Genomic DNA, 27,874 nt, shown 5'->3' with positions numbered 1-27,874 from the left:
TTTAAACAACACGTGTAAGAGGTTGGAGATAGGGACAGAAAACAAAAGCTACATGAGCACATCTACACACCTACACAAGTTTTTGTATTTATAGAGGTCAAGCAAGAGAGTAGGCAGGGCGATGGTGAGAATACAAGTAACAGCAAAGATGCACCTACTTAAAATGTCATTTACAGAAGTCTTTCTAGGATTCTTGTATTGGAATATACCTCAACCTTTTATTTTACCACTCGAAGACTAAGCCATTAAACTACACAACATAAAATGGAGGTTATATCCCATAAACCAGTATCTGCTCAAACTCATAGCAGCGAGGAAATCAAAATCAAGGTTGCATGAGAATTCCACTTGATTCTAAAACTCAAGTCTATTTGACATTAGTTGGAGGCAACAGAACTTTGATCAGATCAGATTCCCTTTTAAAGAAAAACCCGAGAGATGATCAAGCACAAATGATCACTTCATGCATTTTATTGATAGTCTATATTTTAAATCTGCAGTATGACATCTTACATAGGGAAAAAGCTTCTTCCTAAAAGATAACTATTAATAATCAAACCAGCTTTAATATGACTGACCTTTCAAGGTCTTGTTTTGCATTAAACAAGTTAATTTTTAGCAGGTATAAAGCACTGTACAAAAAAAAAAAAAAAAAAAAAAGGAAACTGGGTACATTCTCAAAATTTAATACAGGGCTTCCCAACCAGGAGTCTTCTGGATAGATATTGGAGAAGGGTGTTATGTTCAGATTTAAATTGAAAGAAAATGAGAAACCAGATAAAGCAAGCCGACCAAATTCACTTCACTTTGTGCTCCTTTCTGCTTTTTTGAAAGTCTCTCCCAGAGGTCAGGAAGCCCTGGTATAACAATCACTTTAGTCTTTACAGAACATACATTTATGTGCTTCATGTTCAAAGACATAAAGGCAGCTTTTGTTACTATCCCCCCTCCAAATCCCTTCAGGTTCTTTTGGCTTCAGAAAGCTTCCTAAGATTGCTGCCCAGTTCTTTATATATGAATCCAAGTAAACATCTATACCAAAGCAGCTCTTCCTGGGAGAAGATAAAACAGGCACAGATACATAACCAGGCCAACTGCGTACCTATTCAACTTGATACCTGATCACATGGCCCTATATCTTTAAAAGCAGCACCAGGGACAAATGGAGCTAACAAGAGGTAAAATCCAAACATCGGACAGTTAAAACACATACAAATCAATCAGTTAAAAGAACGTTAGCAGAGGGGCACTAAATAGAGTTAAGGCTGGGCAGCTGGTTCAACCATACCTTGGTAGTGGAATAAATCTGCAAGATGAGGAACTGAGAGGAACCCTGAAATAACGAGGCACAGTGGTATGGTGGGGTTCACTTCCATTGCATGTATTTAAGGTTATCATTCAATCCAGGTGACTATAAAGCAGCTTGTGGGTCTTTAGTAAACAAATCCTAATCAAAACCAAGTATCTCACTGTAATTGTATTTGAGAGTGTTGGAGAGTGTTCATTTCCTTCAAAATCGAATGAAAACACCTACAGAGACATGAAAATAATCCTAAAAACTGATACAAACTGTTATCCCTTGAGAGTTCCAACACTTCAGTAACAGCTCTATTCTGTGCTGTATTTTAAATACAAAGTGGAGTTATTAAATCATGTGAGATCACTCACCTGTTGGGAATATTATAGTATTTTAGAAATGCTCCAGTTAAGAACTCAATTTCAAAATGTTAAAACTTCTAAAGGGCAAGTACTTAACTCATAGTTGTTTCTTAGTTGCTTACTAAAAATCCAATTTCAAAATAAGTGAAATATTCGTTCCTCGGACCTTGTACTTTTAACTTTCCAAATGAAGCATATTTTTTTTTGTTGATTTACATTTTCAAATGTTTTTCAAAAGCATACAATTTACTAGTTAACTCCATGAATTACAACACTGTTATTGAATAGTAAACATACTGAAGAATTATACTATACTTAAGGGAAAAAAAAAAAGCCTGACACTTTCACATGTGCCTTATCAATCTCTTGCATCACTAAGGTACAGAATACTTTAGAAAGTAGCAATCAGCACAGTCTCATAAGAAGAATAAAAGTGCCCTGCAAACATGGCTTCTATGTACTTAATATTGATAATACATTTGACAGGGAAGCCAGTAAGGTAAAACTTGAAAAACTCAAGGCAGATCACTTATATTTTGTGTTCACAAAAGAACAAAGGAGAATAAAAAGGGGTGGAGGGGAATATCCTCCGTTTTTAAAAGAAAAGTATCAACAACCACCACAAGGTGCCACTGTATTCTAGCAAGGGGTAAAAATGGCCTTTTAAGAGGCATTCTACAATATTCACCTCCCTATCACATGGGTATTTTGGGAACTGACTGAAAGTCATGACTGATGCTTGACCCAGTTCAAGTCACGGACATTTGGGAAGCAGGTGGTTAAACAAAAAAAAGCATATTAAGTGAAAACCCTTCATAAATACAGTCTGAGACACTGACACCAGGAGAGAACACTTGGCACAGAAAGGACATGTTTTCCCAAGGAGGGGGAAATTACTTGAGGTAACACTTATAGCTAAGCAGTTTCCTAATCTTAAAGTTTGGATAAACTCAACGATCATGTTTTTATAGAGATTAGATGTGCATATGTGTGTGCATGTGCACACACACCACACATATAAAATCCTGGTACTAAACTTTGTTACCTGTACAATTGATAATTTCCTATACTTCCAACACTAATGTGAACACTTCTCTCAACCCCCACCTCCATTAACCATTACCACCACTGAGGTATAACTAATGTGTTCTTTTTAGAGCAAATATTCCAAATTAACAACATGGCTCATCTTCTAGTGTTGCTATAGATAAAGTCTGCACACTTTAAACCTAACTTGCTCAATTTTGTTTAGTATTAATAAATCTCAACCTTGTCAGCTGCTTGGAGTTAAACAACGTAACACCTCAAATGCTTCATACCAGTAAGTGAATTTTTAAAAATATCTGAAATACTCAAGGAAACTCAGTTTTTAGTATTTTTCCCTATGCTTCGAACAATGTAATTTCCCAACATTGTTTTTTCTTGTTCCTATTACTGCATGAAGTTCAAACTAGGTCTTCAAGACAGAACCTTTCTGTAATAAAGAAAAAAGTGCAAAGATACAAAATGAAATGTAAAGTCTTTTGCAAGAAAATGCTCCCTCAAGAGAATAGGTGTTTCGGATGCTGGTGGGAAAAAAAAGACTCTTGCTCTCCATTGTACATCTGACACCTACGAATGACTTTGTCTTCAATGTCCACAACACTAATAAGTATAGTCATGGACTTTGTAAAAAAAAAAAAAAAAAAAAAAAATTAAGTAGCAAATTCCACTAAAGTATTTGTATCCATTCTACACAATCCAATGGAAATGAGTGCTATTGAAAAAGGTGTCCACATGCACATGTCCAATATGTGCATTCTACTGAAGGCTAAAAACTTAAAATTCTATTTCCAGTGTTTATGAATAGCTTCAATATCTACATTCATAACCAGCATTCGGCATGAGTTACCTCTTACTTTAATACTTCACAAATGAGTAATACATCTTGGGAGGTTAGGGAGGTACCTGTTGTCAATAACTTTGTTTTATGCTTAGAATGTGCTGCAGTCGTTTTTAAACTATTTAAAATGAACACCCTTATAATGGGACGTTTTATACCAAGAGGAAAATGGGTTTTAAGCCAATCAGGACTACCCTGCAGATCTGAAAATCGTAGATTACACCCTTAGGAAAGGAGACAAGGAGGCTCACAAATATAAAGGAATCCTGACTTTTACATGGACAATTTTTTTTTAAAAAGATAAAATGTATTACATAAGCGCCATAAACAGTGAAATCTGCTTATATTAAAAAAAATAAGTGAAGCTTTGTTTGGACATTATTTCCTTGCAAGAGCAGTACATATCCTTAGTAAACAACTACCATATTTACAAGTTAATTTCCTTGATACTTAGGTAGGAGTGAAAGCCAGAGGAAAATATGAAAGGATGAGCTTTGAAATAACCTTTACAGCTAAGTTGATAACAGTTAAGGTAGCCAGATAATTTCTGAAGCAGACCTGTTTATTTTGTAGAGTATCTGACTATGCATGGGTAGTTTTCACTTTAAAGACCAAGGATGTGTTCAATTCCTCTTTGGGCACACTATCTTCTCCCAGATAAACAAACAAGTCCTCCACAGTCAGACTAATCCTAACCCCAACTGGCCTCAGAAGAGAAATTCGGCAAGAGTACTGGGGTTCTTCACAAACCTAATCTCATTACTAAGGAAACAACACAAAATGCGTGTCCCATAGATTGTGAGTCAGCAGCCTCATCTTCAAATATGGGCAGCACCATTAAAATTTGAATCTCAAATGACCCAACACAATTCACTTTCAACAAAGGATAAACATCCCTTAGTTCCTCAATTGGCCTTTAAATGCGCGATGTTAGGTCTGTGTTAGATGGTAATGAAATATTAACAAGTGTGCACTGGTACCTTAAATGACAAATCTAGAAAATAACGCAAATTTGAGACTTTCCTATTAGTACACACATCTGTACCAACTTCAATTCTTATGCTAAAAGTGGTTTATAGTCTCTTTCCTCCACCTTCTTTTTTTCCTTTTCTGAGGAGCAGACTTGTGAAAACATCGATGTAACTTGCGCTACGTGGTAGTGGTTTGTCTGTTTTTAACCAAAACTCTACCAAATTTGTTAATCTACTTCATCAGCTCAAGCAGAATACTGTGTCAAGGACCTCACCACATGAAACCAGTTCCCGTCTGTATGATTACTGTCTTCATAAAAATTTGAAATTCTTCAGAGCAGTTTTCTTTACTCCTCCCGTCTTTCGTTTCCTGCCTAAATCCAAGTTAAAGTACCAAGTTTCCATTGGTATCTTCAATGCAGTTCAATTCTGCACTCTGTCCTTTCCTTTGCATGTCACAGTAGCTGTTCACATACATTAAATACTAGATATGTTCTGCTCTTGACATCTACACACTTACAAAAGCAGCTTTGTACTTTGTTTGGTGTGTTTTTTTTACTATGTTGGCTCACAAAAAGCAGTTTTTTTCATTTCTAAGCATGGTACTTTACAATTTTTAATGCATTAATACAACAGTGCATTGGAAAAGTACTGAGCCTCTACAAAATAGCTTTACATTTTTAAACAAATGAATGTGATTTTTTTCACTTACACAAGCATAGGCTTTTTTAATATTTCCACAAGATAAATATCTCAATTAAACTATAAGCTCACTCTACAGTGTGCCACAGTGATGGGCTTAGGAGACAGTTATACACTTAGAAGATCCTAACCTTAGTGTTATTTACACTGACGTCCAATATCACCTCATCTGAAAGGTGAACAAATGATATTCAGCATGTAGCTGAATTTGTGCCAACTAAGAACTGGGAATGGTAGAGCTTTAAGCAATCACTTATGAAACATGTACTGTAACTTAGTCTAAACTGGGAATTTCCTTTGCCCTTCTCTCCTATGGCGTGGGAAACGTTAAAGATCAACGTGAAACGGATAAAGAGCCATTGCTAAGGCAAATCTTTTAAGATAACAAAGGAGAAACTGATAAGCGTATATGACAAATCATCAGTAATATCAATTACTGGCACTGAAATCAGATTTTTATGTCCTAAAACATTGCTTTTTAAATATTTCCTTTTATTCTGGAACAGAAATTGGAAAAAGGACAATGATTCACTCAGAAAGCAATGACTCAATTCAGGTTGCTACTTTACATTTAAGCACCACTCAAAAAGTGGGCATAAAGCAAGTGATTCCTGTTTGCCCATCACTATACCAGCTACATAGCTGAGAGTTCAGAACTTAATTACACAACGCTTTCTCTGTTACCAGAAGCTAAGACTGCTCTGCGACAAATAGGACAAGTAGAATTCTCAGATAGCCAGCGATCGATGCAGTGGACATGGTACTCATGGGAACAAGGTAGTTTACGAAGTTTGTTGCCTTCTGTATATTCTGTAATGCAAACACTACAGGTTTTTAATGCATCGTTTTCACCAAAACTTCTCATGGCCAAGTTGTCAATCTGTTCTTTGGTGAGTCCTCTAGGTTGGTCATCATCATCCTCATTTAAGAGGAAAAACTGAGCCAGACTAAGGAAGGGCAAAGAGCCACTTTCATCAAAGGTTACCGGGGCCCTGTGTCGACCCTCTCGTCTGGCACCTGATGAGCCTGATGATGAGCTTCCTTCATTACTGCCTTCAAACACCTCTGAGCTAGTCTCTGAACTTTCACCACTGGAACTGGAACTAGGACTGGAACTGGAACTAGAACTGGAACTCGAACTGGAACTCGAACTGGAACTCGAACTGGAACCAGAACTGCTACCACCACCAGAACCCCCTCTTCCATTCCGTGACTCTGCCCTTTCCACATTTCGACTCGAGACTGAGCCACTAGGCTCGGAATCACTATCACTGTACATGAAGTAGCTTAACTCACCAAAACCTGTCATTATCTGCCTTAACATGGTCTGAATTGCAACAGATGTAGTCTCACTTAAACCAGTATTTAAGATTCTACGAATCGGAATTCTGATGGTACTGACATAGGTTCTCACACCTGCCCGTTCGGAACGTGAAAATGTACGCCTAAAACCTCCTCGTTCACTTTCATAAGTGACAGTATTGTTTGGCGTCTGAGACCTCGACCGAGTTCTGCTAGCTATGCTATCTCTCTGCCGGTATTCTCCAGGACGAACTCTTCTTACTTGAAGATCAAGGACTATGGTCGGAGGTCTCTGTCCTGATCCTGTAGATTCACCACTGCTGGTTGTGTCTGAAGAACCTGCTCCTTGTGAGGCATTTCTTGTTCCAGAAGCTGCAAAAAGACCTCTACTCAGCAAATCGGGTCCACTTATTTGCTGTCTCAATGTCACATGGTGCCGGGTTCTAGAACTTCCCTCGGTCTCATTTACTAAAGGATGCTCGAAAGTCTGAGATGAGATACTATGATGAGATCTTCGTGGAATTTCACTCATCGGATGCAGAGGTGACCTACTTCTTTCAGCTCTCGCTCGGGTTCTCCGATGGTCTGGGCTCCTGCTTCTTGCCCTTCTCTGACCTCTGGTAGGTGCGACTTCTCCCGTTAATGCTTCAGTTGAATTTCGTTCTGATCTGGATGGCCTTGCAGATGTTGATTCAGATCGTGGATTTTCCACTTGCCTTTGGCTGTTGTTGTCTGTATTTTCTCCACCAGAACGTCTTGCAGATGGCTCATTTTCATTCTCTGGATTTTGGCTCCCATTATTACGGTTAACATTGATCTCTAAACTGAATCTGAAATCACCACTGTTTGGATTAGTCCGGCTCACTGCTCTCCAAGATTGGTTTCCTCTTTGCCCACTTCTTGTTGTATTTCCAGTTTGTCTGACAGAGTTAAGCCAGTCTATTATAGAGTCACCATTAGACACATCATCTGAAGAGTCTCCACCTGTTTTTAAAAAAGGGAGGGGAGAGGGAGAAAAAGGAACTACTAAAATTAGGACAATCATGTAATAGTGCTCTGAAACTGTGTTAGAAAAAAAGAACAAAGATTCTGAACAGATTTCACATTTACAGATTTTTGTGAACTATACTGCATAGATTTGCAAGTAAAGGCAGGAATGTTTCAATTCCATTTTGAAAGAGCAAGTTAATCCCAGGGAAATTGAGAGGAAGTTTTTTTTAAAGGGAATCTGGAGGAAGTCTATTTTCAGAACTGCATCATATACAGAGCCTAGGATACCACTGTGGACTGTCAGAAGACATTTTTTCAGGCCTCTGTCAAAACATTCATCAAACAAGGTAAATGCCAGTTAGGGTAGAGGGCTAGTATTTTTGTTCAAATCGCATTTTTGTCACATTTTCATTAGTCTACAACATTTCCTCTAGGATCTTGACTTAAGTGCCTTTGATAATACCGGACTTTTAAAATACAAGACTGTGGTAGCCATTGCAAAAATATAAACAGGGTTTACTGATTCAGAAGTATTTCAATACTTCTTCATATTACCAAGATTTTAAATTAACATGAAATTAGGAGTCCAGACCAAAAATGAATAGTCTGAACCTAGCATGGTACATATAACGGCATGCTCAAGAACCAAACTGTTATTATATAGCCTCTTATGTTAGACAGTCAAATTCCCTACAATCCTACTTAAAATTAAAAGCAGGGTTTCTCAACAGTGGCACTATTTCCATTTTGAGCCAGATAATTCTTTGTTGTGGGGGCTGTGCTGTTATGAATTTCAGGATGTTAGGATGTTTGGCAGCATCCCTGGCCTCCACCCACTAGATACTAGTAGCAAACCCCCAGCTGTGACAACAACCAAAAATGTCTCCAGACATTGCCGATGTCCCATGGGCGGGGGTGGGGTGGGGATATAACCCATTGAGGGCCACCAGGTTAGAGAACACAGCCTTTCTTTCTGCTGGTGGAGAATGCACAGGTTTATAAGGAAGAAATAATTCAGCAGGTGGGAGGAAATTTCAACGGAGGTGCAAACTCAAGGAAAAAAAAAAACAGCACATTTAAATAGGCCATTTCTCACTATGTCTCAATTAATACAAACCCAAAGGTGAAGCAGAAAAACAACATGTTGACATTCTCACCAAATACCAAGAAAATGCCAGTTCTCTTTCTGTTAACAGTTCCTTAGCACTGTTTCTGGATAATCTCTGGCTGACCTTTCCTGGACTTCCTTATCTATTTCATCCTCTACCCACCCCCCAAAGCAAAATATACCTCTGTTTTCATCTGAATTTTGTGGTGGTGGGCCCTCTTTAATTTGTTGTAGTCTTCTCAGCAACTCTTCCTCAGTACTTTCACCTGAAAATAGTTTAGAAATATGTGCCAAATTACAAATAAAAACGGAGATGAAAACCAAAGAGTAGGAACCTGGGTAAAATTCACTTCTTTGGGGGCATGACATTACAACTGATGCAAGTTTCTTTCCAGTGTACTAAATGCTTTTGCATACGATTTCTCATTCTTTCGAACTGTAACTCTGCGAGGTAGATATTATCTGCATTTTAAAACAAGGAAACTGAGACTAAGTGAGAGACTGCTGTATTAATAACTGGCAGGGCCAGAATACCAACTGGGGAGTTCTGATTCAAGTCTGGTACTGCTGGCTCAAAATGCACTCCCTCTTCGAAGAGTCATGCTAACTAACACCTTACCTTTTAAAATTTAAATAACGCAAAGGTTAGAATTAAATAGAAATGAGGAGGACCAGAGATAATGAATTTTAATTAGGATCAAATGGGACATAAATGGGCAAAAGAGAATAACCAAGCACAAAGTTCTGAACTGACAATTTTACCCAAGGACAGCTTTGGAGGACTACAACTGGAACATAATCTAGGAATCAAAGATGACAAAAAAAAAAAAAAAAGTCCGTCCTAGGGACTAACGTTCTCTCATTAGCTCTTCCACACTTAGATTTATCTCTAGTAAATTAAATAAAGCTAACTAAAAACAAAAATTTATTCAGTTCCACTTTTTCAATTCAGCTCGCTCTAAATTCATAATATAAATCATAACTAGAAGATGTGATATAGGATAATTCCAAATAGGAGTGAACAGAACCAGGCAATTAAGTACAGCAATAAATGTCATTCTGTACCCCTTGTATTAAAATGACACTTCATGACAGCTGAAGAAACAGATTTTTAAAACAAGTTTAAAAAAAAAAAAGACCAGCAATTTACATATATAAATCTTTACACATCGCATACCTGGGGTGCCTAGCAAATTGTTATCCCTCATAAGTCTATAATCTTCTTCACTCAGGTTATTTACAAATTGATAGAAAGCTTCTTCCCGATCCAATCGGTCCATCTGACTTCTGCGCTGTGCTGCAGACTGATCACCACTTCCTTTATCGTTAGAATCTGAGCTTTCCATCTTGATGAACAAGTGGAAAATTATCTACAAGGAGAAAGGAGATCAATCTTGAAAACCAAAGTTAGCATGTGTTCTGTAGAACAGTTTTAATTATGTGAAAATCCAGAATGCAGGTCAAGAAGTGAATTTTAAGACCTCATGTGAATAAAATTTCATAAAAGAAAACTCCTGAAAAGGCCCTGTTATATCAGGAAAAAAGTAGGTCAGGAATTAGCAAACTATGGCCGATGGGCCAAAATCAGCCCTGGTGCCTCTTTTTTTCCTTGAGAGCGAAGAATGATTTTTACACTTTTTAAAGATTGTGTTTACAAAAGGGAGATGATATTCTGTGATGTATGAAAAGTACGTGAAATTCAAATTTCAGTGTTCACCAACTTTTACAGGAATACAGTCGTAGACCTTCACTTACATATTGCCTGTGGCTGGGCCAAGTAGACGTGAGAGACCGAATGGGGCCCGCTCGCTGCTTTGCACTGGGGACAATCTAGGCCTTATGAATCGCAGTAATGTAACCAGACCGCGTGTCAAGTGCCATGCAGATCACCATACCGTGACATTTTAAGAAATGACCAGTGTGTTCTCATGTCAAATGAAGTCAAAGTGCACTCTGAATGTCACCCTCAAAGGCAGAGTAGGGTATGGATTATTTTGTTGTGAGATGGAAAAGACTGAGACTTACTATGCAACGGCACAACTTAACCGTGCTAAAAGAAAATACACGTTCATACTATCAGACCAAGCATTCATCACCATGTTCCCAATTCACAGATAAAACTAAAGTCTGAAAAACTGGAAAATTTAAAACAAAATATCTCATCACCAAATATTTTCTCACAAGAATAAAAAACAAGGCTTCAACCACAGTAAGTTTCCAGGTGGCTTATTTGTTGGCTAAGCAAGAAAAGCTGTATTATTGATGGTGAGTTAATTAAACTGTGCTTGATTGCAGAAGCTCAAGAAATGGGTCCAGAGAAAGTTGTTTAAGATTATTAGCTTTTTGGTGAGAAGAGCTGCTCAAAAATTCGAGGATATTGGGATATGTCATAATCAATTGAAAAAAGAGACAGCAAATGATTTTGAGTGGTTTTTCTTGGGCCTTGATGAGTCGACAAATGTAACTGATTATTATCCAGTTGTTTATTCATGGAGTCAAGTGTTGATTACTCAAGAAGTTTGAAGTAACTACAGAGGTAGCCTCTATGAATAGTCTGCATGGAGCAACTACAGGTGATATTTCAAAAAAGGTGAGAAAACACTAAGCAGAGTTTGAAGTGGAATCTGCTAAGATGTGCTACAACTGAAATGGTGCTACATATATGTGTAGAGCAGCAAAAGACAAGTTGGACAAATTTCTGAAGCCTCTGAAAATGTAAAGTGTCTAAAGTCTATGGGTAATTCCTTATATTATTCATCAGCAGGTAGTCTGTAGAAACTATTTGAATCTATCATATTGCTGAACCAGTAGTGTTAATGGTGAACATTATTGTGGACTTAACCATCACCAGTTCTCTGAATTTTTGTCAGAAAAAGAAGCTGAATATCCTAACTTGCCCTACTATTTGTTAACAGCACCTACACGCAAAACTTACACTACAGGAAAATCATTTCAGCAACAACTAACACTGGAATCACAGTGTCAGGCAAGCTGCTTCACGCACTTCTTACGCTACCAAAGAAACGAGAGCTCCGTTCCCATGCAAATTTGTAGCAGATTTATTTTCTAAGGACAAATCACAGTTCCAGAAGCATTTTTTGGACCTCACTGCAAGTAAAGAAAATTTCCTTATTTCAAAATCCATTCAACTGTCCATCTAAGGAGCTTCCACCTAACCTTCAATTCAAAGTGGTAACTCTGCTGTGTAATGATATGCTAAAAGGTAAATATCAAATGAATTCTATAAATGCCTTCTCTAAGGGATAAATATGCTTCATTAATTTATGCCTGTGGATTGATTAGACAGCAATATAGGCATACCATGTTTTGTTGCGTTTCGCAGATACTGTTTTTTTTTTTAGATTTTATTTACCCATTTGACAGAGACATAGCGAGAGAGGGAACACAAGCAGGGGGAGTGGGAGAGGGAGAAGCAGGCTCCCCGCTGAGCAGGGAGCCCGATGCGAGGCTCGATCCCAGGACCCTGGGACCATGACCTGAGTCGAAGGCAGACGCCTAACGACTGAGCCACCCAGGCACCCCAGATACTGTGTTTTTTAATGAATTGAAAGGTCTGTGACAACCCTGTGTGGAGCAAGTCTGCTGGTGCTATTTTTCTAGCAGCATTAGCTCACTTCCTATCTCTGCCTCACATTTTGGTAATTCTTGCAATATTTGAAACTTTTCATCGTTATTGTATTTGTTAAGGTGATCTGTGATCAGGGATCTTTGATGTTGGAATTGTTTTGGGGTGCTGTGCACCACACCCATACAGGCCGGCAAACTTAACGGATAAATGTGTGTGTTTTGACTGCTCCACTGACCACCTGTTCCCCCCTCCCCCTTTTCTTGGGCTTCCCTATCCCCTGAGACACAATCTTGAAATTAGGCCAATTAATAAACCTACAATGGCCTCTAAGTGTACAAATGAAAGGAAAAGTCACACATCTCTCTCACTTTAAATCAAAAGCTAGAAATGATTAAGCTTAGTGAGGAAGCCATGTCAGAAGCCATGTCAAAAGCCACGGTAAACCAAAAGCTAGGCCTCTTGGGCCAAACAGCCCAACTGCGGATGCAAAGGAAAAGTTCTTGAAGGAAATTAAAATTAAAATTCACTCCAGTGAATACATGAATGATAAGAAAGTTCAGCAGCCTTATTGCTGATATGGAGACAGTTTTAGTCGTCTGGATATAACATCAAGCCAGCTCCACCATTCCCGTAAGCCAAAGCCTAATGCAGAGCAACGCCGTTTAACTCTCTTCAATTCTATGAAGGCTGAGAGAGGTAAGGAGGCTGCACAAGAAAAGTTTGAAGGCTGCTTCATGAGGTTTAAGGAAAGAAGTCATCTCCGTAACACAAAAGTGCAAGGTGAAGCAGCAAGTGCTGATGCTGAAGCTGCAGCCAATGTTGTGCCAAGAATCTCTACCAGCAAAGATTACAACTCGCTGAAAGCTCAGACGATGGTTAGCACTTTTTACAATAAGGCATTTTTAAATTAAGCTATGTGTTGTTTCTTAGGCATAATGCTATTGCACACTTAACAGACTACAGTACAGTGTCAACGTAACTTTTATATGCACTGGGAAACCAAAAAACTCATCTGACTTGTTTTGTTGCAGTATTTGCTTTATTACGTTAGTCTCGAATTAAACCTGCAATATCTCCAAGTTTTCTGGTACCTGTATGTGTGAAAAGACATTATCAAAAATGAAATATGGAAAATCTCATCTCAAGTCAGTAACACTAGAGGAACATCTGCAAATAACTTTGATGAGGAATATCTTTAGCCCGATTAAGCAAAATGTCATCCCTCCAAAAGAGAATGCCATTCTTCTCGTTATTCGACCTATATTACAAAAACACCAATCCATTATTATTATAACATTTTGAGTTTTATCAAGAAAAACTTTGTAGAAATTTGGGCTTCTCTTTATATCTAAATAACTACGTAATATGCTCAATTTTGCTTTCTGATCAGCAAAAGAACAAATTACTACCTGGCTTTTCTATTACTCTCAATTAACCACTCCAATGATCAACAACAGTAGTAAGCAATCTAAAACAAGACTCCAAACAAAAACTTTCAGCCTCTAGTTCTTTTCCTTCCAACCCCAAGTTGCCCTTAAGTTCACACTGAAAAAATTAAAGTTAAGTCCATGAAAATATGAAAATCTGATTTGTGGAAGAAGTAATCTATATTGGTATACTAAGATTTAATCCCACACAAAACACATAAAGTATCTGGATGTTCATAATTCAATTCTAAAGGGAAAAATAAAAACAAACCCTCTTTCAGATAATGAAAAAAACAAAACAAAACAAAGAAGCTTCTCTACCTGTCTGGTTTTTTATAACTTGAAACTTTAAGAAGATTGGAAATCAACAGCTTAAAGTTATATAGGCCAGGCAATGAAAAAAAAAAACAACAACAGAAGGAAGCCAAATTTTTCCATATGTAGCTAAGGAATACAATTTGGTATTGGGAACAGTAAGCAGCTAACTTAAAACGATACAGAAAAGCTCAAAGGAAAAAGATACTTCAGCCATAATTCTTCAAACCAAATAAAACCACCAGTAACATTCACTAATGTTCTTAAGTACTTAATATTTTGAAAGTTAACAACATGAAAGTTAGGACAAAGTCCACTTGTGAAGGATCAGTAAATAGTTCTAAAAATAATTTATAATTTTTTTAGAGAGAGAGAGCATCTGTGGGGGGGGGGAGAGGGAGAGAAAGAATCTTAAGCAGGCTGATGCACGGCTCAGTCTCACTACCCTGAGATCACGACCTGAGCCAAAATCAAGAGTCAGACACTTAACCAACTGAGCCACCCAGGTGCCCCCAAAATAATTTATAAAAAAGTACACCTCCATAGGGTTGAAAGGCTTTCAAAACATAAATCTTCAAAGAAGACAAAAATGTCTGGTAAGTTCTGACATTTGAAGGACATGAACCAAAGATAATAGAAAACACACACACCAAGTACTGTTCTAAGAACGGCACAAAGTCTTAAGAACAGTGTCAGGGAGGTTAAAGCCCATGTGGAACAGAAACTTGCAAAAATATGGGAGATTTTAAAAATGGCTTTGAAAAACATAATAATAATAAAGGAAAAGAAAGAAGAAAAAAGAAAAACAATCTGAAACAAGAAAGGGGTCTTGTGTTGAGTGGGTGGGGAAACAGGTATATGAACAGAAGAAGAAAAGTAGAGGCACTCAACTTCTGTTTTGTTTCTATTTTATTCAACGAGGAGAATCACCTCCCAACCGGAAACGGTGGAAAAACAAACTTCTCAAAGAGAGAATCAAGACCCCAAACTGCAAAACTTCTAATGATAATCTTTGAGAAATCACAGACAACAGGAGAGATGCTAAAAAGACTAATTTTTAGAAATGACCGAATCTTCAAATAAAGTGAAGTCTATAAACTGTAGCACAGCAAAATCTGACAATAAACCTGGGGGGGGGGGATTCTGCAATAGACTATCAGATATATTGCAAACATGTAGAAGTAAATGTGTTCACCAGAAATGGGGTTCACTGCCAAATTAACCTCATTTGCTTGACCTAGGGATGGTTCTCAACCTTGGCTTGCACATTAGAATCACCTGGAAAACTTTCTCTGGGGTTGGCCAGACAGCAGTATTTTTAAAAAATTCCACAGGTATTTCTATTGTGCAGTTAGGGTTGAGAACCTCTTCGATAGGGGCATGTGAGGAAAACACTGCTGACCAGTCTGGCTTGATTTCTGTAGAGTGTGAGGAGATTTTACATCCTTAGCATCACAGAGAAATGGAGGTTAGATCAGTGCTTCTCTAACTTCAGCATACAAACGAATCAACTGGAAATCTTGTTAAAATGCAGATTCTGATTCAGAAGATTTGGGATGGGGCCTGAGAACCTGCATTTAAAATAAGCCTCCAAGGGCTGCTGATCCTAGAATCACAGTCTGAGTAGCAAAGAGCTTGAAGACAATACAGTTTAACAGATTCACAGCTGTCAAATACCACCCTCAAAGGTTATAGAGCAATGTTAACCTGCAAACAGTCCTGTCTTTAGCATTTAAAAAAGAGCCATGTTAAAAACATGCTAACCAAATCTAAGCAATTCAAAGCTGGGAGTTAGTAATGAAGATGTATGCATATGACAAATAATACTCTGAATTCTCAGTGGATTGTGAGGATGAGCTGAAATCAACAAAAACGATGGTAAATGTGCTTTCCTGAACACTTTATGAAGAACTATCAAGCTAAAATAACCCACATTAAGAGTACAGAGTAGGGGGAAAACCTACTCATGTGACAAAAGCAGTTCACATGAAGACCTGAAGGTTTTTAATTAACAAAAGCTCAATAAAGAGCCCGTTTGACCTGGCTAAGGAACCTAACTAGAGTCCCATATTGCTTTCACAAACCACAGTGCTCAAATAAAAGTAGTAACAGACCCACTGCAACCTGTTGTTCAGCTCTAGAGTGACCAAGATGATAAGCCAGGGAACACCATAAAGGAAACGCTGAATTACCTTGTTATGTCTAGCCTGAAGACAAGACTAAAACTGGGCATGATTACCAATATCAAATATTTAGAGTTATAGCATGAAAGAAAGCAGAACCACAGAATCAAACTAGGGCCACTAGTTGAAGAACTATGGAAGCAGGTAATTCTCTTAATCCAATGGTCTAACGATTAAATTGTCCAAAAGTGGAGATGCCACCAGCCTCCTGAAGCAAGCAAACTACCCATTCTCTGGAAATATTCAAGCACAGGCTGGATATTAAACGAAGATTCCTTATTAGGCAGGAGTTTGAACAGACTGACTTCAAAAGACCCTTTGGACTAAAATGTCATTAAGGATGGGAGTCTCTTGGTTTTCTATTCTGGGCCTAGGGTCCTATGAAGCTACATATTCCAGCACCACAATTTTGTTGTAACACTTTGACAAGACCAATCCACTTAAGTTGTTCCATCCCTGCCCTCCAACACACCTTGTACTTTACTACCTTCACACTTCTACCAACCCTGTTCCCTCAGCCCTTTCTCAGTCTCTCCCCATTTCACTCACCCTTTAAGGTTCAATGAAATCTTACCTCCTAAGAAGCTATTACTAGCTCAGCTAGCAATTTTTTCATCTCTTCACACAGTGTTTATGCCACTAAGAGTGGCACATTGTGCCTTATGTGGTCTTTTATATTTTTGAAATAATATGAATCTTATTTACCCAACATAACCAAAGTATCATTTCAACATGTTATCAATATAAAAAAAATTAGAGAGATGTTTTACATTCTTCTTTTTAAATAGTGAGTCTTTGAAATGTGGTATTTTATATTCATGGCACATCTCAAGTTGGATACTAAATTTTCAACGGTTAAAGTAAAATGTAGTCCTATCAAAACAAGGTTGTGTTTAATGAGAAAATATACACTGCTTCAGTTTTTATTTAACTTAGTTAAAATTAAAGAAAATTAAAAGTTCAGTTCCACAGTTACACCAGTGACATTTCAAGTGTCAGGTAGCCACATGTGCTTAGTGGCTACCCCACTGGACACTGCAATTTGAAAAAAATTGTAAGGTAGAGAAATCGCACATATGGGAAGAATTTCAAGGTGTTCCCAATATACTGTTTACACTCTATAAACCCACGACTTCTACATCCTCTTTATGTTTTCCAAAACTAAAATAATGTTGAATACTCTACAAATACACATGGAATAGATGATTCTTTCCTATGCTCACCAGTCTTCAAGATTCATTCTTGACCTTTTAGAATTTCTATCATTTCCTACATGCTACGTAGAGCTAAAACACTATACCTCTATTCAAAACCCTACTGACACTGTGATTTTAGGGACTGTTGGATCCTAAATAGCTCTTGCCCGGTGAGCTGAGGGGTTAGTGGATTCCATGCAAGAAGAATTTTTATCCTCGTTTAATTTTATCTTTAAATTCAATGTTTTAACAATGAGACACACTCACAAAGCAACACAGGATTGTCCAAATCACTATTACTTCCACAATCACATCCTGCTATCCTTGCCCCCTCTCATACATGTACCAGAGAAAATCAAGGAAAATAATTTCCCCACGTGACACCCCTGCAACACACTTTTTTTATTTCAAAACTGCAACCAGACCAGCAAGGCTTCATTAAACAGAACACACAATATTTTTGCTAAGGTATAGGTTTCCATTAAAAAAGCAGTTTGTTGGGACGCCTGGGTGGCTCAGTCAGTTAAGCGTCTGCCTTCGGCTCAGGTCACGATCCCAGGATCCTGGGATCGAGCCCTACATTGGGCTCCCTGCTTCACGGGAAGCCTGCTTCTCCCTCTGCCTCTGCCTGCCTGCCGCTCCCCCTGCTCGCTCGCTCTGTCAAATAAATAAAATCTTTTTTTTTTAAAGCAGTTTGGTTTTTTTTGTAGTTGATTAGGGGACAGGGAGAAAAAAATCTGATTTGCTCCCCTACATTTGCCTCCTTTCTGCCTTACTCTGCATTTCCCCTAGGCTGGGAATGGGGGTCAAAAGATTTCAGCACTGACAAGATACCTTTACCCTTTGAGGACATTTACGGGTTGAGTTATGGCTGTAACACCTGCAGAGTTCCCCTAGACTAGAAGTAATTACCTTTTGGGGGAGAAAAAAAGGAAATCCTGAATGTAAGCAATGCCCTCAAACACCTTGTAAAATAATCTTACACAGACAACCCCCCAACCTCTCGACCCCCACCCATGAAGTTGGTCTTATTTTAAGCAGTCCCTTTACTACCGAAGTGGCACAAAATGAAAAATACAGTAAATTTAAATCACAAGTTCTGCCCCTGGTAGATGTAATATCACCACTGGTGAGTGAAAAATGAACATTTTAATGGCTAAAGCATGCCAAAGATGCCAGGACATCATAATTCAAATGATCAAATAGAGCTCTCTCCATTTTGGTGTCAAATTTTAATAAAGAATTATGTTACCAAAATGGGTCTCTAGAGTCTACTCTATGGTGGACACTACAATACACTTCCAGTTTACCTAGTAAAAGGAAAGAAGGATCCTCCCACACTCATGGGCTCCTTCTATCATCATAAAAAAGAGAATCTTCAATCTACTCAGTTATCTTACTCTCAGGTATAATACTCATGTGCATAAGTCAGAAATTTTGGATTAAGTATATGATTAGCATCAGCCACTTTAAACTTAAATATTTCTATGAAAAGCTTACCAATAAAACAATCTAAGAGAATACATAATTGTTAAATCACTTAAGTCTCTCCCTAGTTATAAACAATACCCACCACCATGTATTTACACAGCCCTTCCACTTATATTTCATTTAATCCTCACAACAATCCCGGGAAGTAGAGGAGTATCACCTCTATTTTGCACCTAAAGAAGTATAGAAAGAGAAAGTGATTTACCAAAGGCCATGTGGCTAGTAAGTGGAAAGAGCCAGTAATTAAATCCAGGTCTCCTAATTCTAAATCTAATCAACTTTTCACAAATGAACAACTGTCTCCCAATAATATCCCAGAACTATAGACTTTAAAACACATTCCTTCAATCCCAACAGGCATGTCTAAAGTATTCAACCTCACTATAAGCTTTTTATACCATGTCCACTCTGGGTATGAAAACTTCCAAAACAACAAAACCCCTTTTATAAGCCGTATGAACCAAGCAGGACTTATTTATTTTTAAATAAGTCAAGTTTTAGTATTTTTGTTTTAAAAACAAAAAATAGCGTATTTTATTAACCTTCTTTCAGAGTACTGTGTGCCAATATATCCAAATCCATTCCTGGAAACGAGCAGCCGAATTAGAAATTTTGCCCAGTCATTTCAGAAACTACTCGTTTGGTCAATGAATGTGTGACTGTGTCAGGTAAATTCACCTCCGGGAGGACAAGCCAGCAAGAAAACCAAACCTGAGGTTTATTCTGTAATCAGGGAATTTAAAACAGATTTTATTCACCTTGAAAATTTGAAAGCACTGTTGGTGATCTCCATTTCTTCTCTAGTCATTATCATATATTTGTATAAGTTATGCAACTTACTATGTTTCTGACCACTGTTAAAAGTATTTCATTAATTCTCCTCAGCCATATACTCCAAACTTTAAAAAATATAATTTTGTTATATTAGGGTGAAAAGTCACTTAAAACATATCATTCAGGGGACACCTGGGTGGCTCAGCCGGTTAAGCGGCTGCCTTCAGCTCAGGTTACGATCTCAGGGTCCTGGGATCAAGACCCGCATCCGGCTCCTCGCTCAGCGGGAAGCCTGCTTCTCCCTCTGCCTGCTGCTTCCCGGGCTTGTGCTCTCTTCCTCTCTGACAAATAAATAAATAAAATCTTAAAAAAAAACCATATTGTTCAGTACAAATGGGTCTGGAGACCTGGTGCTAAGTACACACATATTGTATTCAATAGACATACCGCATCACAGTACCCAATGAAGGAGACTTATGGCACCAAAATATACTGTTAAACAAAAGACTTTACAAAACTAAATTCTGAAATTCAAATGTCTGTGTGAATATCAATTTAAAAATAAGCCACATCTATTAAGTCTAGAATAAATAATCTGTTAATAACAAAAGGTAGAGTGAGAGGAAGGAATCAAGGTAACCTAATTATCAACTAACTACCAAAGTATCTTGAGCATTTTCATCTTTTGTGTTCATATAAGCTCCAAACTCAATAGTGTTCTAAAGCAGAACATGCCACTTAAAAAAAACATAGTATCAAGATAAAAACGTGTCATACTGAAAAAGAACAAGCATCATTCCGTTTGCAACAGAGCTTCATGAAGAACCTCAGAGAATAAATGAAAACTAATGACATGTGATCCTTGTCAATAAAGAAAATAGTTCAGTAATACCACTGCCAAAATGAAAAATATCTCATGCAGTTTTTAGAAAAGTCAAACACAAAGAACCACTGAATTTGAGGTCAGGGTATAAAGTACCATTATGTATGTAGTCACCAGAAGTGTTGAGAATTCTTCATACATAAAATGTTTAATTAAAATTTTATAGCATTTATAACAGACAAATAAAAGATGATTAACAACCAAATAGCTTTTTTTTAATCCTATCAGTAAAAGGGATGGAATTTAGTTCTGTGAAAAGGAAAAAATAGGAGATACTGGGTTCTAGTCTTGGCTGTAACATTAACCAGCTATGTGGTCAATTCACTTAACCTCTTGTGCCTCAGGATCTTCATCAATATTAAGGGCACTGGATTAAAACCATCCATAAGGTACCTCCCAGTTCTATGAATCTGTGACTATGAATAAAATATAACCCAGGTCACATTACGGTAATAAAAATAAAACTAAAGAAACAACATGAATAACTAGGATGCAAGCTTAAAAAGCTGTGCTTTTCTCACTACCATTTCATTTACGCACTTCTACCTCCCTTTTTTGACTATCTTACCTTTTTCAAAACAAATATAAAGCATCCCTCTCTAAAAAACAGGACAGGGTTGATGTTTCACTGCCTTTACCTACTGCATGATACCTGTCACCATCCACACAATTTGTTGATTATTTCCAATACTGGCCTGTCAGAGGATGTTACCAAGACTTCTACCACTGTTGATATTATCACAGCAATACAAAATTATAAAATATTATTGCATGGCAGTGTTACTTTAGCCTCGTTTATATTCTTCTATCATTACCACTTGAAAAGGACAGCAGAAAAAAAAGGATTCAGAAACGTCCCTCAAGTGTCTAATCTCTTGGCAGGAAGTCTACTGACTTGCAGCTCACAAACAGTTCTATCACAATCCTCTAAAAAACAGTTAAATAGAAAGACTATTAATAAGAACGTCAACAAATCAGAGGACAGAGATCAAACCAAATGCTGCCAGTTCACAGGAACAAGGTAGTTAAAAAAGGAAACCATTATGATGACATTTCTATTCACTCAAGTACTTTTAGACAGTAAATTTAATCTTCGATTACCCATTTCATGTTTTTATTATTGAGCTGTTCTAATTTAGTATTAGAATTTGGTCTTATCCACACAAACTCAATTGTGCCTTCTCATTATTCCCAAGAAGTCAAAAAATGACTCAAAAACCCAGAATGTTCATGTGTTTATAAAAAAAGTTATTAATGTAAAATCTCTGATTACCAGCAATTTTGGTGTTAATCGATAAGGCACTATCTTAATTTAAGAACATGAGCTTTCCATCAAAAATTAACTTCTTAATAAGTGAAGCAAAGTTTTGAAATTAAAATCCCTTGACCAAAAAAGAAAATATTATCTACACAAATGACTTATGTTATTTGAGGAAAACAATTTTGTGTTACAGAACCAAACATGCTGACAACTGTGCTTCCTGAACCAGTGTTCCTACACAGAAATGATGACAAAAGTGACCATATGTCCCCTGTTTGTCCAGAAGAGTAGCAATCTACACCTGTTATCCCACAGTAATTATTAATACGGCCCTCTTTCACTCTCAAAAGCGTTCCTGCTTGGATAAATTAATATGGTCACCTTAGATTAACTGACACTAACAGGAACTTTGGTCAATAAAAAAAATGAAAATTGTAATTAAGAGTTAACTTCTTTTCCCCTACAGTTAAGTGGAGAGTAAGAGGAAAGAGACCATTTTTCATTCTAAAGAAAGTTTAACACATTGAACACAAATATCTCCCCCCCCATAAAGTATCATGTTCATCACCATGCAAAAGTTGTAATAGCCCAATCTGTAGTCGTGAAAGTACTGCACAAAGTCCACAAATCTACATACACACCACAAACTGTCTATAGATATTTGTCTCACATGTATGTAGGTACTATTATGACTAATGAAATTATAAGTCTTGGTTCAGAAAATCTACAACAAAAAGATCAACTATATACTTCAGAAACAAAACCACAAGTTCATAAACATATTCCTGAATTATTTAAAACTGCCAAGATTTTCATATTAAAGAACATATCAATTGATGACAGGAAAAATGAACTGTTTGATTATCTGGGAAATTTCCATATTCAAGGGTGGGAAAAAAATAATGAAGGAAAAAATAGACACGGAAGTAATACTGCTTTCTTACACTGGTTATCAAAATGTCAAGGGATTATGTAAACTGATACTTTTTGAAATCGATGGGCCATAAGGTTTTGGAAATCTTTGTGTTACACAGAGATGATAAGGAAGTAGACTTACAAAAGAAAAACATGTCCGAGGCAGTGGCCCAAAATTCTAGCACCTCGTTGGTCTGGATTTGAGAGAGGACTTTTCACTTTCTAATTTGTTACCCACTCTATGGTAAATCAAGACACAAGAGGCTGGTGAGTGATTTGCTCTATTTTGCAATCTACTAGGGCTATGTATAAAGTAATATACACATTATAATTCCATAGATACAGATGTCCCATTTGACCTACTGTATTATTTAAGTCCTTACAAGATGTTCACTAACCTGAAAGAATATATCCAACCAACCTAACATTTTTAGGTATCACTTCACTAAGCTATTTCTTAAAACCATTTCTGATTTTAAATTAGGTGTATCAAATTATATCACAAGCAGTAATAGCTGAAACAGAAGCCATGCCATAAAAAAGGGAAGAGAGTAATTACTAAAAAAGTCTCACTTGCATCATAAACCAGACTCTATTTAAGTGGGAACAAAAGTTTTTGATATGACATAACCTATAGATTTTTTTTTTACTACAACCTTTATTTTCTTTCCATCTGCAATCTAATTAGAGAGCAATTAAGTCTAGAGGCATAAAAGTTTAGTGACTTCAGCATCAGAGAGACCTGGGCTAAAATGGGGGCTCTACCACTTATTAGCTATTTAATTGAGGACAAATTGCTTAACCTCTTTTGAGTCTCAGTTAACTCTGTAAAATAGTTAATATCCTCATGAGGCTTTGCTGTGAGGATTACAAAGTCATGCAAGTGAAGCACAGGACAAAGCACATTAAGCATTCAATACAAGTTAGTTATGAATTTAGCCTAACTAACTCCATCCCAGTGCCTGGGGCAGTCCAGGTTTGCACCTGTTGTCCAGGCATAATTATTAATAATGTCTCTTTTGCTCTTAAAAGCATCCTGGCTAAGACAATAAATTAGGTGGTTACCTTAACAATGATGATGATGAAAGGAGTTAATATCAGAGTATTACGTATCAATTATGACTTTTTGGATCTTGAAGGAAAAAAAATGACCACCACACAAAATAATGTAGGATTATATTCCTGTAAGATATTCTACTGATATTTCATTCAGTTATGCAATGAACATTTAAATGCTATTTATTTAGACCCATCCCACCCCAACAATGATTTAAGGCAGCAAATTTCCATTTTGTTCTTTCTGTCCTATACGGGTGCTGGTAAACTTCAGACATTATTTTAAAAGAGGAAAACTCACAAATAAAACACTAGTGGAGTTCCAGCTATTCAGACACACTACCCTTTGAATTTCCAATAAAAAATACCCATTCTCATCATGAAGAATGCCCAACACCAACAAACATATATCAAATAAGCCCATCCAATTACAGGGCCTGCAAACAGAATCAATATTTTTAAACATGCATTCTACACAAAAATCATCAGGAGACGCAACAAAAAATAAATTACCTGACTGTTATGACATAGTATTGTAATACAATAAACTGGATTTTAGTTTTCTTCACTCTCTGCTCTAGAAAAAAAAAGAATCCATTATTCTTCCTCTTTCATAAGATATACATTTTCTATGAAATAGACACATCCTAAAAAAAACATCCTATATATTTTAAGTTACACACCCCATAACCCAACCTAATTTAATATTACTATTAGGATATTTGGGGAGATGGAGGTCAGAGGAAACCATGAATCTTGTGTTAGATATAAGATTTCCTTTAAAGGCTGAAAGCCAATCTACCTTTTAATATAAGCTTGCTTAAAATAGGCCTTTCCTTAACAGACCAGTAATATCTTCAGATTCTGATAGTCACTTTCAAGGACTTATTTGGCACATTATAGTAGCGTATGGCAGGAACTAAAGTATGAACGATCATCAGGACGTTTAGGCTAAAGAATGAAACATTTTTCAGTTTAACAGTCTCCTAAAATCATAGTTTAAAAAAGTATTTGGATTGGTCTTCCTGGGTACTTCATTTTTATAATCTAGAAACTGATTTTTGGGGGGCGATAATTGTGCCTGCCTGGTCTCAAGTCATCCAGGATGGACATAATGTACCTGATAGGATGATATGAGTAATTTTGTCTTTAATCACGAAGAATCAAATAAATGATTCTAGTAGTAGAAACGACTAGTAGTACGTTTATTTCTTCCTCCCTTCAATCATCCAAAGCGACTGCGGTTAATTCTGATTCAGGAAATGCGGGCTCTTCATTTGCACCAAAAAATTATTGTGGGACCTTGCAAATGGTGGATGACAACCTGATATAAACGCTTCCTCTTGCCCCCAAAAGAAAAGAATGACCTAAATAACAAGATTGCTAGGCCTCAGATTCCCGGACTAACCTGTGGAATTAAGTATGGGGAAACTGTCTAGGGAAGGAACGTGGCTGTCTCCTCCATCTTGAAATTAATCAGCATAAGGGAAAAAGGGACTGAGTATTCAGGAAGCAGAAGCCCAACCGGTTAATACTAGTTACTAAAGCTATGGCGTACGTGGCAGGTACCGCCCGCAGAAGCCGAGACCCTTAGGCTTTTCTTTTTGAGGGGGGAGGGGTTGGGTTGTTGGCGGATTGAACCGAAATTAAGTTGAAAATCATTTGGCCCAATTCCCACCCTTACCCAGGGAAAAACAACAAACACGCAACGGCTTTTCCCTGCCTTTTCGGGGGATCCCTGCAGTGATAGCTGGCAAAGGATATGCCAGGGTTATTCGAGTAAGGGAGTAAACCACAGTTGCCCCAGATCCTCAGGGAAGATGTCATCGTGGCCCCAGGGGCGCCTAATTGATAGTGCCCAGCAGAAGGGCTCAAAATGGGGTTTTGCAAATCCTGGGAAATCTAAAGGCCCAAGAGTTCCCAGCATCTGACTTAGAGCAGCCTGATTTTTTTCCCCTTTTCCCAAACCCAAGCCCGCCATATCAAAGGGGGGTGGGGAGGCGAGGGAAGCCTCCAGAGAACCAAAGAGAAAAACCTGAGACGATCAAAGATTCTCACGCCTGAGGCCAACACTCAAAAATCGCCTCCCCCAAATTCTTAAGGCTGTGGAGGGCCCCGGCTTTAGCTCGCACCGCCACGGAGAGGAAGTACTACCCACCTCCTTCCCCTTCTTCAAGAGACTGTGACTATACACCCAACTAAAATGGCAGCGGCGACTACGCCACGGAGCCCCCCGCAGCAATCAGCGCCTGGGGTCCGGAGGCGGTGCTGAGCGTCCGCCACGACGCGACACTCAGGCCATTTTGAGAGGACGCGGCAGCCGCGGCTCCGCTGTCTTCCCCTCGCTCTCCATCCATTTCTCAAGAGGATTTCCCAAGGTTTCACTTACTCGGTTTTAGTGTCGGGTCCGACTCTGTCGGTTCGGCCGCCGCCGCCGCCGCCGCCGCCGCCGAGGCTCCTGCGCGCCTCCCCTGCCGCTGCTCTCAAGCCCGCCTCCGATGAGTCGCTGGTTGAGACCCGCCTCTAGCCCAGCGCCTGCTCGGAGACGTTGCTCAGGCAGCCATTATCTTCCCCATTGTTACCAAGCAGCGACAGGAAACGACTGCCCACAACAGGAAGTGATGATGCCGCGTCCCGGCTCCGCAGCCCCACTCCCAGCCTATTAGCCAATCCCAGGCGATTCCTCGAAAAGGCTCGGCGGGAGGAAGAAGGGGGCAGCCGACGACGCGGCAAGGCGGGCCGCGGTCTGGAAAAGGAGAGCTGCTGTGACGCCCACCATGTGACAGGCCCCACCCTCCTCCGCCATTTTGAATTGTGGCGAGAAATTCGCGTTCTGAGGACTGTGGGAACCTGAGCTTTCCCAGTTTTTGAAAACTGAAGAATGTCACCATCTGACTGCTTGAAGCCTTTCTCAGAGAGCGCGAAATGCGGTATTAGTCCAACCTGACATCGATCACACAATTAGGTCAGACTAGTTTGTACAGCATCTTACCTTATATTCAACATACATTTATTGAGTGCCAACTGTATGTCAAGCATTGTTGTAGATGTTGAGAATACAGCGGAAATTAAAACGGACCAAAAGCCCAGTTCTCGTGGTTCTTTATATTCTATTTTCTCATGGTTCCTCATACTCGGGGAAGGGACAATAATTACTGTATATCTATGTGTATCTATTTGGTGATAAATACTAGGGAGAAAAAGCAGAGGAAAGGGGGTGGGGTGGGAGAGTGCCTGGTGGGGGCAAACGGGAATTGCGATTTTAAAGACTGGTCAGAGATGGCCTCTCTGAGATGGTAATTTTCTGAAATACTTGAAAAGGGGCGATGATTGTAAAAGGGTGGGAAAATCTGATAACGTTGGAATTTGTAAAAGGACCGTTACAGAAGGCCTTTCTTAGATGGTAATGCCTGAAGGAAGTTAGGGAACCAGCCACACAGCGTCCAACTCCGGTTTTCACAGTTAATTTAGAAAATCAACCTTACCCAAGTTTTTAGGGTGTTTCCGTGTTTCTTTTTCCATTTTTCTGTTTTCTCTGTTTCCAGGTAACACTCCAGCTACACGCTTTCTTACTATTCTTCCAACAAAACCAAACTTGTTCCCACCTCTACAACTTTATATAGGCTAGAATATTTTCCCTTCATGTCTTTGCTCTTATTAACCCAGCCTCTCCTCAACTGTCATCTCCCCAGAGGAGTCTTCCCTAATCACGCTATCCAAAATAACAACTTCCCCGTTCCCTTACCTACGTAATTTTCTTTAAAGTACTTAATCTGAAAGTATATTATTTATTTGTTTACCCCACCCCTTAAGAGCAGTAAACCTCATTGTTTTGTTTATTGTTATAACGCCAGCGAGCTCATAGTAGACTATCAGATATTTTTTGAGAGAATGCGCCCCCTCAGCGTGATGGCCATACCATCAGCCTGGAATATAAGTATTTCACTCCAAGCAGTTACAATAATATTCTCATATTTCCTGCTCATCTTCCCACCAGGCTTGATATTGTCATTTTTAACAGTATGTGTACATAATTTAGCTGCTGTGGCTCTACTCAGTTTTTGTCTTATATGATGTAGTCATGTACCAGAACTTTTACCTAGAATGTGTAAAATGAATTCTTCAGTGGCCTGTAAGGGCTATTAAGCCTGATATTGAGCTTCTGGTAAT

At 38.3% G+C, this 27,874-nt stretch overlaps 1 protein-coding gene across 2 annotated transcripts; it reads right to left on the bottom strand.

Annotated features, from left to right (window-relative positions):
* Positions 1-453: 453 nt before the first annotated feature.
* On the bottom strand, positions 454-26,324 carry RLIM (ring finger protein, LIM domain interacting). 2 transcript variants are annotated; one of them, XM_036071818.2, is made up of 5 exons: positions 26,094-26,324; positions 24,218-24,281; positions 9,792-9,984; positions 8,797-8,880; positions 454-7,500 (listed from the first exon to the last, which is right to left on the bottom strand). In XM_036071818.2, the coding sequence occupies exons 3-5, from the start codon at positions 9,958-9,960 to the stop codon at positions 5,876-5,878; spliced, it is 1,878 nt and encodes a 625-aa protein (XP_035927711.2). In that variant the 5' UTR covers positions 9,961-9,984; positions 24,218-24,281; positions 26,094-26,324; the 3' UTR covers positions 454-5,875. The 2 variants fall into 2 exon arrangements, with proteins under 2 accessions (XP_035927711.2, XP_077920481.1); XM_078064355.1 differs by lacking the exon at positions 24,218-24,281 and having other exon boundaries at positions 26,094-26,323.
* Positions 26,325-27,874: the final 1,550 nt, after the last annotated feature.

This window comes from Halichoerus grypus, chromosome X (assembly GCF_964656455.1).
Source record: "Halichoerus grypus chromosome X, mHalGry1.hap1.1, whole genome shotgun sequence".
In the NCBI taxonomy this organism is placed as follows: Eukaryota; Metazoa; Chordata; class Mammalia; order Carnivora; family Phocidae; genus Halichoerus; species Halichoerus grypus.
Note: the sequence above shows the minus strand (reverse complement) of the source record. Positions and strands in the feature narration are given on the sequence as shown.

Bases quoted from the DNA above. Each gene is read 5' to 3' on its own strand.
- RLIM (XM_036071818.2), bottom strand. From the start codon at position 9,960: ATGGAAAGCTCAGATTCTAACGATAAAGGAAGTGGTGATCAGTCTGCA. The intron at 8,881-9,791 runs GTATGCGATGTG...AACTATTTTCAG, and splicing joins CAATTTGCTAGGCACCCCAG to GTGAAAGTACTGAGGAAGAG. The intron at 7,501-8,796 runs GTATATTTTGCT...TTTTAAAAACAG, and splicing joins AAATTCAGATGAAAACAGAG to GTGGAGACTCTTCAGATGAT.